At 39.4% G+C, this 17,720-nt stretch overlaps 1 protein-coding gene across 1 annotated transcript in view; it reads right to left on the reverse strand.

The window, feature by feature from the left end:
• FRZB (frizzled related protein) overlaps positions 1-17,720 on the reverse strand; it is a 36,163-nt gene that overhangs the window by 8,013 nt on the left and 10,430 nt on the right. The window contains exons 2-3 of the mRNA XM_006143834.3: positions 15,939-15,986; positions 3,727-3,792 (exon numbers count right to left, since the gene is read on the reverse strand). Of these exons, the coding sequence (XP_006143896.1) occupies positions 3,727-3,792; positions 15,939-15,986 (114 nt within the window). The remainder of the gene's footprint in view (positions 1-3,726; positions 3,793-15,938; positions 15,987-17,720) is intronic.

Raw genomic sequence — 17,720 nt, forward strand, 5'->3', positions numbered from 1 at the left:
TTGCAAGGGGAGTTCCTTTCCGTCTGAGCTGTATTTTGTATTACAACAAAAGATAAGCTTGCCCTTGTTGAAATGTCATTTGGAAGAATCAGATGACAAATTCTCAAGCCCAGCTAGCAGACATTTTTCTGTCCTGGATTAAGTGATGGGCTTCATAGCATCCATCAACTACTAGGGATTAGTGAATGATACAAAGGTTCTCAAATAATGATTTATTTACCCAGTATGTCTACTGTTTTCACTAGAAATGTTTAGCACAGGCATCCATTCCAAAATAAATAGCTCTCTACTAGACCTGCTTTATTATCCAAGTAATTTGGTCAAAGTGCTAGAGGTTTTAACAGAATTGACTCTGAAGAAAGCAGAGGTTTTGTTGGAATTACTGATTGCTCCCCTCCCACCTTCATTTCCTCAACAGACACACAAGTATAAGACAGAAATCAACATAATGTGAAAGTGAAAATATATTCCCTTTTTTCTTTCCCTTTAATTGTTTGAATGCCTGCTTTTCCCAAAGAAGTAGTTAGGTCACAGTTGCCCATAAACTAAACACAACACGGTTATGATTTGACTATATGAAGATCCATATCCCATTTTTATTTCATAATGTTCACTCAGCAGAGCATCTCTTTCTAGGACTTATAATCACTAGTATCTTAACTTTAAATAAAAATAATAGCACCAGGACCAGCAGATAGTGTAATGTTTTTGTTGCTGGACTCCCACGTAGTCAACCACAGCTCGAGTCCTAGACCAGGTGGCTTAAAACACACTGTGCATGTGTGCTTGCATGCCAAAATCCTGAGAGAAGAATTGGAGGAAAAGGGATTGTGGCATGGCCATCCCCCTAGGGGGTGATTCTCAGTTTCTGTCTCTCTGTCCCTCTGGCAAGCACACATGCCTTATAGCAAACAAACAAACAATAGCACCAACCACTGCAGCACTAAGGAATTCAGATAAAGTAAAAATTTATAAGATGATAAAAATTAATACAAACACTTAGGTTTCTATGATATACTGTTTTTATTATGTTTTTATTTTTAGTTTAATACTTAAAAGTCCACATAGCATTTTTCAATCTTAAAAAGCTACTGTCTTGGAGCTGGCAGGTGGAGTGGGGGTTGAGGTGCTGGACTCCCACATGGCTGACTGTGGTTCTGGTTCAAGTTCCAGACCTGGTGGCTTCCTTTCTCACTTTCCCTTTCTCTCTCTCTGGTAAAATTAAATAAAAATAAATAATAACAAGTAAAATAAATAACTAAATAAATATTTTTAAAAACTACTGTCCTAAGAATTAAAGCCTCCTTTTTCCTGAGGTTTCTCTTTCAATTTATATAAGAATAGGTCTTGAGAAAACCAGTCATGCGTTTAACTTTTTATATGAATATGACCTTATAATCCTGTAAAGTACATCATCATTGACTGAGAGAAGTCAGATTTTTCAAAAGATGAATAATAAGCAAAGAATAAAAATTAATTCCATTGGAGACCAGCAGTTAGTGTAATGGCTATGTCGCCATTAGTTGACCATGTAGTTGACCATGGTTCGAGTTCCAGACCAGGTGGCTTAAAATTCATGCCGGGCACATGTGCGTGCGTGCCCAAGATCCTGAGAGGAGAACGGAGGAGAAGAGATTGTGGTGTGGCCATCTCCCCAGGGGGGGGCTGATTTCTCACTTTCTGTCTCTCTGTCTTTCTGGCGAGTGCACGTGCCCTATAGCAAAAACCTCCCCCCCCCAAAAAAAAATTGATTCCATTGAAGAAAAATTTGAGAAAGTAAGAGCATTTATTTTGAGATTTAACACCACCAAGAGTTTTCAATTTTATACTTTTAAATACACAGTATTTTCAAAGATATTGAAGATTGCCCTTATAGAAATTTTACTAATTTTTCTTCTTCCAACTCCTAAAAATATAGAAGTAGAAATACATCTGCCCTATATAGCTTATAAAATAGGGTAGGTAAACACAACTTTAAAAACTCATTTTGAGGCTGGGAGGTAGTGTGGTGGTAAAACTGTCAGACTCCCACATTGCCTACTGTGGTTCAAGTCCCAGACCTCGCAGTATGCTTTTTCATCTTCCCTCTCTCTCTGGTCAAATTTTTAAAAATAATAATAATAATTAATAAATAACTATTTTTTAAAAACTATCATTTTAAATAAGAAAGTTTACTTTAAAAGTCTATTTAGTCTTAGGTTGGCAGGTGGCTTGGTAGTTAAAGACACTAGACTCCCACATGGCTAACTGCAGTTTAAGGCCCAGACCTGGTGGCTTGCTTTCTCAGTTTTCCTCTCTCCCTGTCTTTCTCTGATCAAATTTAATAACAATAATAGTAATAATAATAATAATAAAGTTGAATAAAATAATAATTCTTAAAAAAGTCTATTTACTCTGTATGTTTACTCACTGACTCAGCATCAACAATCTTCTACAGAGATAGCAAAGGGCCTTTATTAATTACATAGAAACAGAAAATAAATAAAACACAAATACCTATAGGATACAGTAAATATCAATTAGTCCCTTATTTATCAACTTGAAAACTATTAATTGGCCCTTCTAAACATGATAATTAATATTTATGACTCTGAAACACACCTGTACTCAAAAGTACATTATAATCAATGAAAGGACAACTTAGGTTCAATGACCATTGATAAAATTAGGATAATAACACATTTCATGGGACAATTGAGAACATTAAATAAGATAGTATGTGAAAAACAGTCAGCACAATTCCTGGTCAAAACAAACAAAAATCAGTAGGCTTTCTCACCTGTCAAGTAAGTTTGTCAACCACATTGAGATTATTGGCTCTTCCATTAGTATTCAGTTTATCAGACTGTGAAATTTATAGATCAAGCTAGATAACGAATTACCCCCTTCATTGACTCTCAACAACTTGTGTAACTAGTACTTTCCAACTCTGTCAGTGTTTTTCATGGAATAAACTCACTGAAGAGAGCACATTTAACTATCACTGTTCCTTGTGCGCCAAAGTGCTATTTCACTCATCTGGATGAAGCACAGCTGATGACCTACGCAGCCCTAATCACTTCCAGTCCTTAACACTACCAAGTGTTGTTAAGAATTTTGTTTCTGTGAAACGTAATTGACTGGGGCAGGGAGCCTATGTATCAAGTATTGTTAAGAATTCTGTCCATTAGGGCCCACAGGTGATGTGGTGGTTAAGGCACTGGATTCCCACATGGCTGACAACAGTTTGAGACCTGGACTTGGTGGCTTGAAAATCACACTGGGCATGTGTGCATGCATGCCCAAAAGTCCTGAGAAGAGAATAGAAAAGTGATTATGGTGTGGCCATTCCCGGGGGGTGATTTCTCACTTTCCCTTCCCCTGTATCTTTCTTTCTCCAGTGAGCATGTACCCTGTGGCAAAATCCTAAAAAAAAAAAAAGAAAAGAAAAGAAAGAAAGAAAAAATCCTATTTGCATGAATTATTGGGTTGTCAGAAAAGTCCTGACACATTTTTGCCTAGAAAAGCATAAAAAATACGTCATGACTTTTCCGATGGCCCAATATTATCACTGATTGGGACAGGGAAACTATGCTCTTAGAAGATGTCCTTCCTCATTTATTGCCAAGCATATTCTTAAAATGCTGTACTCGTTTTACATGCGCACACACACATACACACACACACACACAACGCACCCCTTTCTCAACACAGCAGCTTATAAGTCAACCATGAAGTGATCCTTACCATAGTTGTAATTGTTCCGGAAGTAGGTCTTCTGAGTGGCTCTAATGGGCTTACATTTGCAGCGTTCTGAAAAATACATTTTAATTATAAATTTTCAATATTAGCTTTCTTTTGTTTACTTACAGTTTTGATAGGACTAGATCTGAATGCGGCAAATTTGACTCTTTGTAACCCTGTGTGTCTGATCTCTTTTGCCTGAAACTCCATTCATGTTTTTCTATCTACATCACCTAGTTATTTGATGTCAGTAATGCTCATGTGTCCCCACTGTTGAGCAAACACCCCAAATCCTAAGGAAACACTATTCACCCCCCACACATGGTAAGAGCATGACCTCTGAATCCTGAAAGGGGCACATGAGTGTGGATAGAAGTGGAGCAGATGCCTATGAACAGCAGTTTCTGGTCATGCACAGGTAGCTGGTTTACCCCTGTGACTTCTACCTTGCTTATATTCCTTTTACAGAGCACATAACAGTCCTCCCAGAGTAGCTCCTAGATCTGGAAGTGACTCAAGAAAAATAGCAAGTGTTAATACAATCAATTAAAGTCATGAAAGTCTTAAAAAAAGAGGTAGTGAGTCCCTTCTCTAGGTAGAATAAATAGCTGCCCTTTACCTCGATGGTACTTTTACTCTTCTTGGATGAAATATTATGCATATATTTTCAAAAGAGAAATTCTATGTTTAAAAAATGTCTAGGGACCAGCAGATGGCATAATGACTACGTCGCTGGACTCCCATGTAGTCGACTGCAGTTTGAGTCCTGGACCTGGTGCCTTAAACTAATGCCTGACGCATGTGCATGCGTGCCCAAGATCCCAAAAGGAGAATGGAGGAAAAGGGATTGTGGCATGGCCATCCCCCTGGGGGGGTGATTTCTCGCTTTCTGTTTCTCTTTCTTTCTCTTTCTGGTGAGGGCTCACGCCTTTTAGCAAAAACCTCTCAAAAAAAAAAATATATATATATATATAGTGATTCCTGCCATGGTGGCACAGAAGTAGTGCCACTGCTTGGGAGGCTGGAAGCTCTATGGGAGGCCTAGGTCTAGTTCCCAGGGCAACCTGAACATTCCCAGCAAAGTTATATGCACCTATATACAATCTAGCAAGTTGGGATACTGGGGAAGGAATATTATGACACAAATGTCTGTCTCTCTCTCTCTCTTCCTGTCTCTCATAAAGAAAAAGAATCTGGTTATACCAGAACACATATTTTATATACAGATATATGTCATACAGTTCTTATTATCTCGAAATGTTCTATCTATAGAACATCTACACCTTAGAAAGTAGATTATTATAGTTTTTATAGAAGAGCTGCACTGCTAAGATTACTCAGCTAAAAAATACATGTCACTGGGACCAGCAGTTGGCATAATGGCTATGTCACTGGACTTCCATGTAGTCAACCACAGGAGCATGTGCGTGCGTGCCCAAGATCCCAAGAGGAGAACGGAGGAGAAGGGATTGTGGCGTGGCCATCCCCCCTGGGGACTGATTTCTTGCTTTCTGTCTCTCTGCCTCTCTGTCTTTCTGGCGAGCACCCACACCCTATAGCAAAAGCCTCTCCAAAAAAAAAAAGTCATCACATTAAAAGTTGTCAGAGAAGTCAATATGAAAATAGAAAATAAAACACAATTACCATAGAAAATATTTTATTGTATGCAAAGATTTCTTTAAAATAGTATCTCTGGAAAAACTTTACAGAAGATTAAGTAGTATTGTTTTTTCTATTTAGATATAGAAGAAAGAAAAAAGTACCCATGAATTAGAGAAAGAAAGCCAACAAAAAAAATGTTGTGTTTTGTTTTCCTAGCGAGAGTGTGTGTTTGCCAGAGAGAGACAGAGAGAAAAAAGAGGAGAAAGCACCCCCCATGAGGATGGTTATGCCTCCATCCCTTCTCCTCCATTTCACTCTTCTGTGAGGATTTTGGGAATGCAAACCTAATATCCTGTGCGTTTTTCAAAACACCACATCAGAGTCTTGAACTGCTGGGTCAGTCATGCACAATCTGGATGCCTTAACCTTCAGGCAATAGAACTGGGCCAAAAAAAGTTTTGTTTAAAAGGTGTTTTAAATTAGCATGAAGACTAAGAAAAGGCAGAAACTTTTGTTGACCTCTTAATAATGTATTTTTGATCAAAATACATTTTATTTCTGGTGGACCTGTAGATAATGTTGTTTTGTTTTGTTTTGTTTTGTTGAGAGGTTTTCACTATAGGGCGCATGCGCTCGCCAGACAGACAGAGACAGAAAGTGAGAAATCACCCCCCAGGGGGGATGGCCATGCCGCAATCCCTTCTCCTCCCGGGATCTTGGGCATGCATGCACACGCGCCCGGGGTTTTAAGCCACTGGGCCTGGGACGCGAACCACAGTCGACTACATGGGAGTCCAGCGACATAACCATTATGCTAACTGCTGGTCCCCAGATAATGTTTTAAAGTAGCAGTCCTATGGAGAATAACTCCCTACCTGCCTGCTTTAAGTTCTACAAATAAATGTTGGGGTAGGTAGCAGCAATTGCTGCTCCTGTCCATGAGAAAAGTGAGTTTCTCAGGGTACATTTGGGACATTCCCTGTTCTGCAGATTCTTTATTTATTTTTCGTGGTGTGCATGAATACGTGTGTTTGTGTGATATTTTAGACAGGGTCTCACTGTGTCATGATCTTCTTGTCTCAGCCTCCTGAGTAGCTGGGACTGCAGGTGTGTGCTACCACTTGGGTTCTTTAGGATGGGCTGGAACCTAATCCTGTGCTCCCCATGGTCCCAGCCTGCAAAATGGCAGCATCTTAATAGCCCACATTACTGCAGTGGGGCCTCTGCAGGATTTTTAGTAAGTTTTCATTTGTTTTTCATGACAGAAAGAGGGAGAAGGTAAGGTAAGAGACAAGGAGAGACAAGTGTCTTGGCAGGGTCTTATCATGACACAGTTTTCTCCTCAGCCTTACAACCAGACAGGGTCCCTGGGCAGGTACACCCACATATTTATTCAACCAGGTTTGAACCCCAGGTGTTTCTATATGGCTCCAGCATTGTGTGGTGGAGCCCTACTGCCTGTGCCACCTCAGGTGGGCCACTATAGATGACTTCTGTGAAGTCAAGGTTTCAGCCCAATGAACAATATGGATTTTCCCTTTGATAAGCACCAACACAGACTAATTACACTGTAAGCTTTCTTCTCAGCACTGGAGTACAAGGAAAATCAGTATCTGATGTATTCAATACACAGCTCAGAAAACAGTAGGTTTCATTTTGCCATTGTAGAAACAAAACTGAAAGACTTTGTGCCATGGTGAAGCCAAAAAAGACAGATGAGCAAAATGTAGCTCCAAGAGTAGAGTTGCTTACCTAATTAGCTATTGTTGCTATTTTGAAGGCTACTCCAACATCAACTTTCTTATTAGCAAAGCATTTATATTCCCATTTAAAAGAAAATGAGGAGGGAACCAGCAGTTAGCGTAATGGCTGTGTCGCTGGACTCCACGTAGTAGACCGCGGTTCGCATCCCAGACCCAGTGGCTTCAAACTCACGCTGGGCGCATGTGCGTGCGTGCCCAAGATCCAGAGAGGAGAATGGAGGAGAAAGGATTGAGGCGTGACCATCCCCCCTGGGGGGTGATTTCTCACTGTCTCTCTGTCTCTGTCTGTCTGGCGAGTGCACGCGCCCTATAGCGAAAACCTCTCCATAAAAAAAAAAAAAGAAAGAAAAAAAGAAAAGAAAATGAGGGACTGGCAGGTGGTGTGGTAGTTAAGGGCACTGGACTCCCATGTGGTCGACCATGGTTTGAATCCAGACATGGCAGCTTGCTTTCTCTCTCTCTTTCTCTCTCTCTCTCTGTCCCCCTCTGACCAAATTGAAAATAAGTAAGCAAATGAATAAATAAAGTTAAATAAAATAATTTAAAAAAAAAACAAAAATTTATCTGGCTCTTGATCACTTGTATAGTTGTGTTGTTTTGTACTCAAATGTTACACATTTTTTCAGAGAAATATTCTTGCCATAGGGCATGTGCACTGGCTGGAAACAGAGAGAGAGAAAGACATTAAGAGAGAAAGTGAGAAATCATCCCCGAGGGTGGATGGCCATACTACAATCCCTTCTCCTCCATTCTCCTCCTGGGATTCTGGACATGCAGGTACATGCTCCCAAAGTGAGTTTCAAGCCAGTGGTTCCAGGACTTGAACAGTGATCAGCCATGTGAGAGTTCAGTGTCTTAATCACTATGCCACCTGCTGGCCCCAAGAGAAATATTCTTAAAGTTAGATTTTTTTTTTTTTTCTTTTAGAGAGATTTTTGCTATAGGGGGCATACACTCTCTAGAAAGACAGAGAACGCAAGAAATCACCTCCCAAGGGGGATGACCACACTACAATCCCTTCTCCTCCATTCCCCTCCAGGATTTTGGACACACGCACACACATACTCCCAATGGGAGTTTTAAGCCAGCAGGTCCTTGACTTGAACCAAGGTCGACTATGTGGGATCCCCGCAACTTAACCATTACGTCATCTGCTGATCCCAAGATTAGAATATCTTTTGAAGAAATAAATGCTATGCTCTTTGATTTACAAATTATCTTTATTCATATATAGATATGAACTTATCATTTTCCTATTTAAAAATAAATCCATAAAAAATGCATTTAGACCAATTATCTACACATTTGAAATTTTCCAGAAATGTGTAATTACTCTAATAAAAAATTCTTGGCAAAAAAAATATAGCTACTGTCAGTGAATTGACTATAATGAAATGCTATTACCCATATGACTTCACATAAAGCATAAACAAATGGACTTCATAAAACTTTCCAAGTAGAAGTTTAAAAATTATATAAGGAAGATTTGGATACGTATGTACATAGCTATGTACACAACCATAAATAGACATAGCTAGACTATTACTTACTAATGAGGCAAGCAACTACTCTTGGGGCTACATTCTGCTCATCTTTCCTTTTCAGCTTCACCATGGCACAAAGTTTTTAAGTTGTGGTTTCTACAATGGCTAAATGAAACCTACGGTTTACTGAGCTTTGTACAAAAAACAGTAGACACTGATTTTTTTGCACTCCAGTGCTGAGAAGAAAGCTTACAGTGTAATTAGTCTGCGTTGGTGCTTATCTAAGGGAAAATACATATAAATAGGAGTTAGCTTTGACTATATATATATATATAAAACACCCACAAGCACACACAGGCTACCACCAGGAAACTGTCTTCAACAATTCTCCCTCATCTCCCTTTCTCTCAATTCTTTTTTTTTTTTCTTTTTTGAGAGATTTTTGCTGTAGGGCTCATGCATTTGCCAGAGAGACAGAGAGAAAGCAAGCAAGAAATCACCCCCCAGGGGGGATGGCCATGCCGCAATCCCTTCTCCTCCATTCTCCTCTTGGGATCTTGGGCAGGCATGCACACGCACCCAGTGTGAGTTTAAGCCACCAGGTCCAGGACTCGAATCGTGGTCGACTACATGGGAGTCCACTGATAGTAGCCATTATGCCATCTGTTTGTCCCCCCCCCCTCAATTCTTTCAGCCACTCTCCTAGACTCAGTGATTTCTCTGCTAATGAAAAAAAAAGACATTATTATCACAAGACAGGCATGAGTTACTTATTACTCCAAAATGAACATGCCCAGGGCTCCAAAGATCTTGGTCTGTCACTCAGGGGAGATGCCCCACCATACCCCGCAGGACCTAAGCAAGGAACAGCCTCACTGTCCCAATATTGAGGCTCCTTATAAACATAGTGCAGAGGGAGGAAATGATCACATCCTTCTTTATTCAGTTTTACTCATTAAAAATAGACTCATTTATTGGAAACATGTGAAGCTAACAGTATTTTAAAGGGTGATATGGTTTACAAAATCTAAAGAATTTTAAGTACCTAATACTGTCATAAAACGTGATACTCATTGGACTTCACCATTTAATGCAACCTTGTCTGAGTTCAAGCTTAAGTGTGATACTAACTACCCCTGACCTTTGTTTGAAATTGAATGCTCTTGGATCTCCTCCAGATTTGTAAGACTATATTTAACTTTACAAGATTCCAAAACCTCTGTAACCTTCCACTATCTTTGAGTGGATATCTTCCTAGGAAACTATTTTAGATCTATGTTCAGGATTTATTGTCAAAAACTGAAGGGGAGGAGATAAAGAATATATCATTCTTACTGTGTTACAATTACCACGGTAACTCTTTTAAGACTGACCATTTCTAATCAAATTTGGGTTCAAATCATTTTAATTTGTGCCAGGTGTTCTGTATATTTTAGAGGCTGGCATTTGCCTGGCATGCCACTTGGCCTCTATTCCTCCTTTTTACACACAAAGGAGCTGATCACAACGCATTTTTTAAAATACAAAAAAATTCATCTTCGTGATTTGAAATCTATATTCTCACTATGATTTCTTCATGGAAACCCGGACCTGAACTTTATCTTCTTTTTTAAAAAAAATAAATAAATAATTTATTTTAAAATAATAATTAAAAAATTTTAAAAAAATAATTTATTTTTAAAAATAATTATTTATTTTATTTATTTATTTATTATTCAATTTAACCAGAGAGAGAGGGATAAAGAGAGAGGGAGAGGGAGAAAGCAAACCACCAGGTCTGGGACTTAAACCAAAGTTGACCAGGTGGGAATCTAGTGCCTTAATCACCATGCTACCTGCCAACCCCCAGACCGTATTTTCAACTCCCTACAAAATGAGTCTGTGAGCATGCCCTTAAGTAATTTTAAATATTTGTTAACACTCATCACATCAGTGAATTTGTTCTTTTTCTACAGAAACGACAGCATACTTTAACTCCTCAAGCTGGGTTATCCATGCTTCTCCAGATAGGATATAAGGAAGAAAAGAGAACTAATATTTGTTGAATCTTTTCAGTTACTTACATACTAAATAATTTATTCCACAAGTATTTACTGGGCATCTGCTACATTTCAGACTTTGTGACAGGCATAAAGGTCACTTCATGGTCAATACAGTTCATTCAGAAGAGGACACAGACAATGAACAAATGATTATGCACAAAATAACTTATTGTGGTATTGTAAAATAGATAAATCTCAAAAATAGTATGGTGAGCAAAAGCAGCCAGACCCAAAAAGAGTCTGACATTATTTACAAAGAGCTGAAGAACAGATAGCACAAATTATGTTAATAAAAATCAGAACTGTGTTTGCCTCAGAGTCAGGTCAGTGACTGGGTACAAGGAAATTTCCAGTAGTGATGGACATGTTCTTTAGCTTAGTCTGGGTGATGCTTATGTGGGTACATTTGTTAAAATTCAATGTGGCATACATTTAAGATGTGTGCATTTTACTATTAATAAATTATACCTTAATGAAATACTATTAACATAAAAATTCATGTAAGGCATTCTTTTCATTTTTCCATAAAATGAAGTGTGCCATGATTTAGCAGCCATTAGTTACATGTCCCAAATAATATTTATTTCCTAAACATGTACACAGGGCAAAGAATATCATTAAATTTTACTTTGAATTAGAGCAGTATATGGAAAATGTGATAAAGTTGACTGGTGAACTATATAACTATAACCATATTATATAAGTTAATATAATAAGACTTTAAAAAGCAAAACTAACATTTCTCAACCTAGCTGTAAAAACAAACCTCAAGTATTGTTATGAAGGACTCAATTCATAGTGATTTGCACTCTGTAAAAGGAATTGCTTAAGATTGGGAGAAATAACACTCTATTAATAAGAAAAGGAAAGTCACTGTATTCCTTGAGGATTTATGTCCTTGGAAAATTTTAAGTAGGCTGCTTTATTTTATTTTTTTTTTTTTTGAGAGTTTTTTTCACTATAGGGCACATGCGCTCGCCAGACAGAGACAGAGAGACAGAAAGTGAGAAATCACCCCCCAGGGGGGATGGTCACGCCGCAATCCCTTCTCCTCCATTCTCCTCTCGGGATCTTGGGCATGCATGCACACGCGCCCAGCGTGAATTTTAAGCCACTGGGTCCGGGATGCGAACTGCGGTCGACTACGAGGGAGTCCAACAACATAGCCATTATGCTAACTGCTGGTTCCCAGTAGGCTGCTTTCACAAGGTTTTTGGGGGATCCAAGAGTCACTCAGAATATCTAAAATATAGAAAGAGTCAATGCAATTTTGCCTATTGTCTCTCAAGACATCTGAAGTATTGTGTTTTGTGATGCACTCTAAAGATGTCTGTTAACAGAAAGACCAAATGAGTTTCACAGCCTTCAGGAGACCATGTGTCTACTCAATGCCAGGTAACATAGAAAGGAGGTGGAAGAAAGAGAAGTCCAGACACCGGCCCATGTCTTCATTCCACATCTTTGGCACACAGCGTGTCTGACCCAAGTAAATGTTCATTTCGTTTCTGAGGAATGATAGGGTGAATGGACTGAAATCAACCATCGAGATTAAGTGCCGGAATAGTAAAGGATGGTGACTTTAAATAAGAAAGGCGTAAAGAGGAAATTCTTAATGAAAGATTAGTTACTAAGTATGCTACATTTGAAGTACAAATAAGGTATCTAGTTAGGCGTTGTGTGTTGGAGGGAAAATTTGTAGTCTGCCTGGAAGAGCAGTCAGAACTAGAGCCACAAAAGTAGTAATTCAGCCTATGTACTTATAGAATGAACTCAAATGAAGAAATCACAATGAGAAGAAAGGAACAGAAGCCAAACCCTCAGCTGGGGAACAAGAGGAGAACTAAGACAATTTGGGTAATAACTCAAGGAGGAGAATGCTTAGGAAAAAAAACTGGCCAAAATGAGACCAATGTGTACAAACAAGGAATTGTGCCTTCCTCATTTCCTGCTACAAAATAATGAAAATAACCTGATAGTTGTAAGCTTCTCTATAATTATAAAAATACTATTTATCTATCCTATTTTTTCATTAAAGTATAGCAGTTGCCCTAAGTTAATTAGGCCTCTATTATCAGTAAACATTTGCACCAAAGTGTGTGTGTGTGTGTGTGTGTGTGTGTGTGTGTATGGTGTGGTGGTGGTGGGGAGGGGCAGTGGACAGACCTGAATTCCTTCCCCAAACCAGTAAGAAGACAAAAGGAGGAAAAAGTTCAGAGAAGGAAAGAAAGAATGGGTCTATACCACTCAAGCTAAGCATATACTACTCAAGCATAGCCTCTTTTTATCGGTGGGCTGGATGGAGTGGGCCCGGCAGCTATAGGAATCAAGAATCCCCAGTCACTGAGCTATCCAGAGGAGTTGGCCCAGGGGCACCTCAGAAATAGGGTCAGAAGAGGTGAGTGAAAACTCTGGGAGAGTATTCAGTTTACACTAGGGGAACTGCTAAGATTTCCCTGATTTGAAGATATATCATAAAGGAACTCAAAAGTTAGTACAATCTAACTTTATACTAGACAGACCCAGAGAAGTAATTTGTACAATCTAACTTTATACTAGACAGACCCAGAGAAGTAATTTGGTCGGGCTCATAGAGCTCATTAGCGTCAGAATTTACCAGCTATATCTCTCCTCACTGGAGAAATTTGTGGTCTTCAGTATAAAAACTCATAAACTGGTCACCCTCACAAAATAGAAAATTAAAAGAATTGCGTTTGGAATTATTTTAATAAAAAACATACCTTTTCATTGAATCATTTTAATATATGCCTTAATTTTATATGATTTGACAGACCAAGTAACCCAATAGAACTAAAATTGTTTTTGTCCATATTCTGTGCTATGGAAATGGGATGTATTCCTTTTACGACAGTGGATTTAAAATAAAACACACACAGTGGGAGCTGCTTAGAATCATTTTCTCCTTAAAAAAAAAAAAAAAAAAGAAAGAAAAGGAAAAAGAAAGAAAGAAAAGAAAATGGTTAAGCTTGGAGGCAAAGGATAAATTAACTGAAGTGAATATTTCTTTTCCAAATTCCAGACAGAAACAGCTTGACACTTTGGAGAGAGGTCATTATTTGGGTTACAATGTTTTTGTGCCTTCCTCATTTCCTGTTTTAGCATGATCAACTTCAGCTGTTACACTTCTCATGACTATAAAATTTTGAATGTGAACAAATCATAATTGCTTTTTCAGAACATTCGAATATGTTAGTATTTTTTCACTAACAGAATGAGCTTTAGTTTTGCCTATTTGTTTTTATCACTACCATTATACCAAGGAATGGGAAAACATCTTAAAAAGAGGAACAGTAAACACTGGCCCCAGGAAGACACCCAGTCATTCTAGGCAGTTTTACAATATACAACTATTTTGTATATTGCTTACGGTATTGTTGATGTCTTCTCTCTTTCCCATGTTAAAGCATGTCTGGACAGACTCGGGGGAAACTCGGTACTATTAAACTGATGATAGTGGGCTCATCATTCTTCCTCTTTGGTATCTAGCAGTCTGGTTCCAACATAGGCTCAACCTGGCACTGGGTGTTATACACACCGAGAATACTGCAGGAGAAGCTCTGTAGTTCTACTCAAGAAGTTAGAGAAGCATCTGACACTCCACTCTCTTGCACTCTGTCCCTCACGCCATCCCAGGACACTGGTAACAGCACCAGCTGCAGCAATGAAGACCTTACGAGCCTAGGACTCTGATGGAGGAGAACCTTCCACCCTGTATAGAAAACTGGTTGTACCAGGAAATTGAAGCAAACCCCCATTGCTGTCTGTTTTCTCTCATTGCTTGACCTCAGACGCAGATGCTGAAATGAATCGCAGAGTGGGATTAATAAAGCCCCAGCTTCTGGTCATAGGACCATAAGGGACATTCTAAGAACCTGGAATGCAGTGGAGAGATCACGGAGAAGGAGGAGGTCGGGGAATGCTTTGGAAAGTCACTTATGACTGCTGGGCTCACCCCTTCCATGTGTGTGAACGTGGCATGGAAGACTGTACTGTATCACAGGTTTTAAAAAGTGAGTAAGAAATACCTCCTTGTCCTGATCTCATACTGGCCACAAGGTGGTGCACATATGAGATGAATCTGAAAAGTGATACAAAGGCTTTGGTAATAAAACTGACATTGAGGGACCAGCAGTTAGCGTAATGGCTATGTCGCTGGACTCCCATGTAGTCGACCGCGGTTCGCGTCCCAGACCTGGTGGCTTAAAACTCACGCTGGGCACGTGTGCGTGCGTGCCCAAGATCCCGAGAGGAGAATGGAGGAGAAGGGATTGCAGTGTGGCCACCCCTCCTGGGGGGTGATTTCTCACTTTCTATCTCTCTGTCTCTCTCTGTCTGTCTGGCGAGCGCACACGCCCTATAGCAAAAACGTCTCAAAAAAAAGAAAAAAAAACCCTGACATTGAAATTACCAACCCCAGGGCTAGCAGGTGGTGTGGTGATTAAGGGTGCTAGACTCCCACATGGCTGACCACAGTTTGCGTCCTGGACCCGGTGGCTTAAAATTCACGCCGGGTGCTTGTGCGTGTGTGCCCAAGATCCCGGGAAGAGAATGGAGGAGAAGGGATTGCAGCGTGGCCATCCCCCCGGGGGGTGATTTCTCACTTTCTGTCTCTCTCTGTCTGGCGAGTGCAAGCGCCCTATAGCGAAAACCTCTCAAAAAAAAAAAAAAACTATGGTGATAGAGAACTAATCAGCAATTTCCAGTGGTTAAGGAAAGAGGAAACTTGTAATTATAAAGGGCCATAGCATGAGGGAGTTTTGGGGGTGATAAAATTATTCTATATCCTGAATGTGGTACTAATCACATGAATCTATACATGCATGAAATTCATAAAAACCGAACTTTATACCAAGAAAGAGGGTTAATTTCACTACATGTTAATTTAAAAATAAAATTAATATAGATGATCAATTTTTTTCTTTTTCTTTTTTTCTAGATTTTTGCCATAGAACTTGTGCACTTGCCAGAGCAAGGCACAGAGACAAAGAAAGTGAAAAATCACCCCTAAAGGGGAATGGCCACATTGTATTCCCTTTCCCTTCATTTTCCTCTCAGGATTTTGGTCATGTGCACACTCATGCTCACTGTTTCTCAAGTTGCTAGGTGGGGGACACAAACAGCTTTTGGCTATGTGGAAGTCCAGCATCTTAACCACTGCGTCACCTGCTTGGCCTGATAGAATAACTTTTTAAGTTTACGTTTTAAATTTAGGGTACAAACCTCCCCAAATAAGTCTGGAATACCTAGGTTACATCAAAGATTAATCCAATCACAAATGAAAACCAGAAAGATAGTGATATACTCACCACTGCTTGCCCCTCTACAGTTTCCATTGCCAGAATCCATAGGAAAATCTGAAAGGAGATGATAAAATAAAGAACCATAACATATTTGCTATTTCTTTTTAAAGAATTATTTATTTTATTTATTATTATTACTATTATTATGTTTTTTAAATTTTGCTAGAAAGAGTAAGAGAGAAAAAGAGAGAAAGCAAGCCGCCAGGTCTGGGACTTGTATCACTGTCAACCATATGGGAATCCAGTACCTTAACCACTGCACTACCTCCTGGCCCCTGTTATGATTTCTAGAATCCAATTCTACATCAAAATTTAATTGCAGGGCCAGCAGGTGGCGTGGTGGTTAAAGGCACTGGATTCCCCCATGGCTGACCATGGTTCAAGTCTTGGATCTGGTGGCTTCCTTTCTTGCTTTCCCTTTCTCTCTCTGTCTCTCACTACTCAAATTAAAAAATAACAACAACAAATGAAAATAAATAAGTTAATTCTTTAAAAAAAAAATTAAAATCTGGGACCAGTAGTTGGCGTAATGGCTATGTTGCTGGACTCCCATGTAGTCGACCGATGTTTGAGTCCCAGACCTGGTGGCTTAAACTCACGCCGGGCACATGTGCTTAAGTGCCCAAAATCCTGAGAGGAGAATAGAAAAGAAGGGATTGCAGCGTGGCCATCCCCCCGGGGGGGTGATTTCTCACTTTCTGTCTCTCTTTCTCTCTCTTTCTGCCAAGTGCCAGGCCCTATAGCAAAAACCTCTCAAAAAAATAAGCAATTTTTCGAAAAGCCAGCAAACATATGCTAAGAATCTAGAATAAATCTAAATTTCATCTAGAAACTTCAAGGCTTTCTCACTTTCCCTCTCTCTCTGGTCAAATTAAAATATTAATAATAATAAAGTTAAGTGAAAAAAAATTATTTTTAAAGTTTGATGTGGGTAAAAACCGTGGTGTCTTAGGGAATTTGATTCTTACTAGTGTTATAAGATTTGCACTCATCATCTGTAGACAGGGTAGGATAAGATCTATTCTTTCATGTAACTGAAAGGTGACGCTCTTTTAAATCCTCATCAATGGTGTATAACATTTCAGGATTTAATAACTTCTACTTGAAGTTCACAAATTTTTTAAATGTTGAGCATACGATTGCAATAAAGTGTATGCAAATATTAGACAATCACCCAACATTTGTGACTTGATAGCGAAAAGAACCAAACACACATCTTCAATAGACACATGACATTGTACTGTCACACACTGAAATTCTTAGTGCCTAAGCAAACACTGTACTCTTTGTTAACTGCAGACTAAATAAGAGGGCACTTTAAAAAGTTCATGGAAAGTTGGGAACCAGCAGTTAGCGTAATGGCTATGTCGCTGGACTCCCACGTAGTCTACTGCAGTTCGTGTCCCGGACCCGGTGGCTTAAAACTCACACCGGGGTCGGGGGGCTCAGACAGATCCTGGGGCCTCACCGGGTCGGACTCCTCCACGCGTGTGCGTGCGTGCCCAAGATCCTGAGAGGAGAATGGAGGAGAAGGGATTGCGGCGTGACCATCCCCCCTGGGGGGTGATTTCTCGCTTTCTGTCTCTATGTCTCTCTCTGTCTGTCTGGCGAGCGCACGCACACTACAGTGAAAATCTCTCCAAAAAAAAAAAAAAAAGTTCATGGAAAGTGGAATCAACTCCAAGCTTATTTTGGTGCAGACAGAAAAAAAAAAACTGAAATCTGTGCATCTAAGTCTTTTCTTAATATGCATTTTCCTTGAACTTCTTGTAGCTCCCTCGAAGTTCT

The sequence above is a fragment of the Tupaia chinensis genome, unplaced genomic scaffold (assembly GCF_000334495.1).
Source record: "Tupaia chinensis unplaced genomic scaffold, TupChi_1.0 Scaffold000111_1, whole genome shotgun sequence".
In the NCBI taxonomy this organism is placed as follows: domain Eukaryota; kingdom Metazoa; phylum Chordata; class Mammalia; order Scandentia; family Tupaiidae; genus Tupaia; species Tupaia belangeri.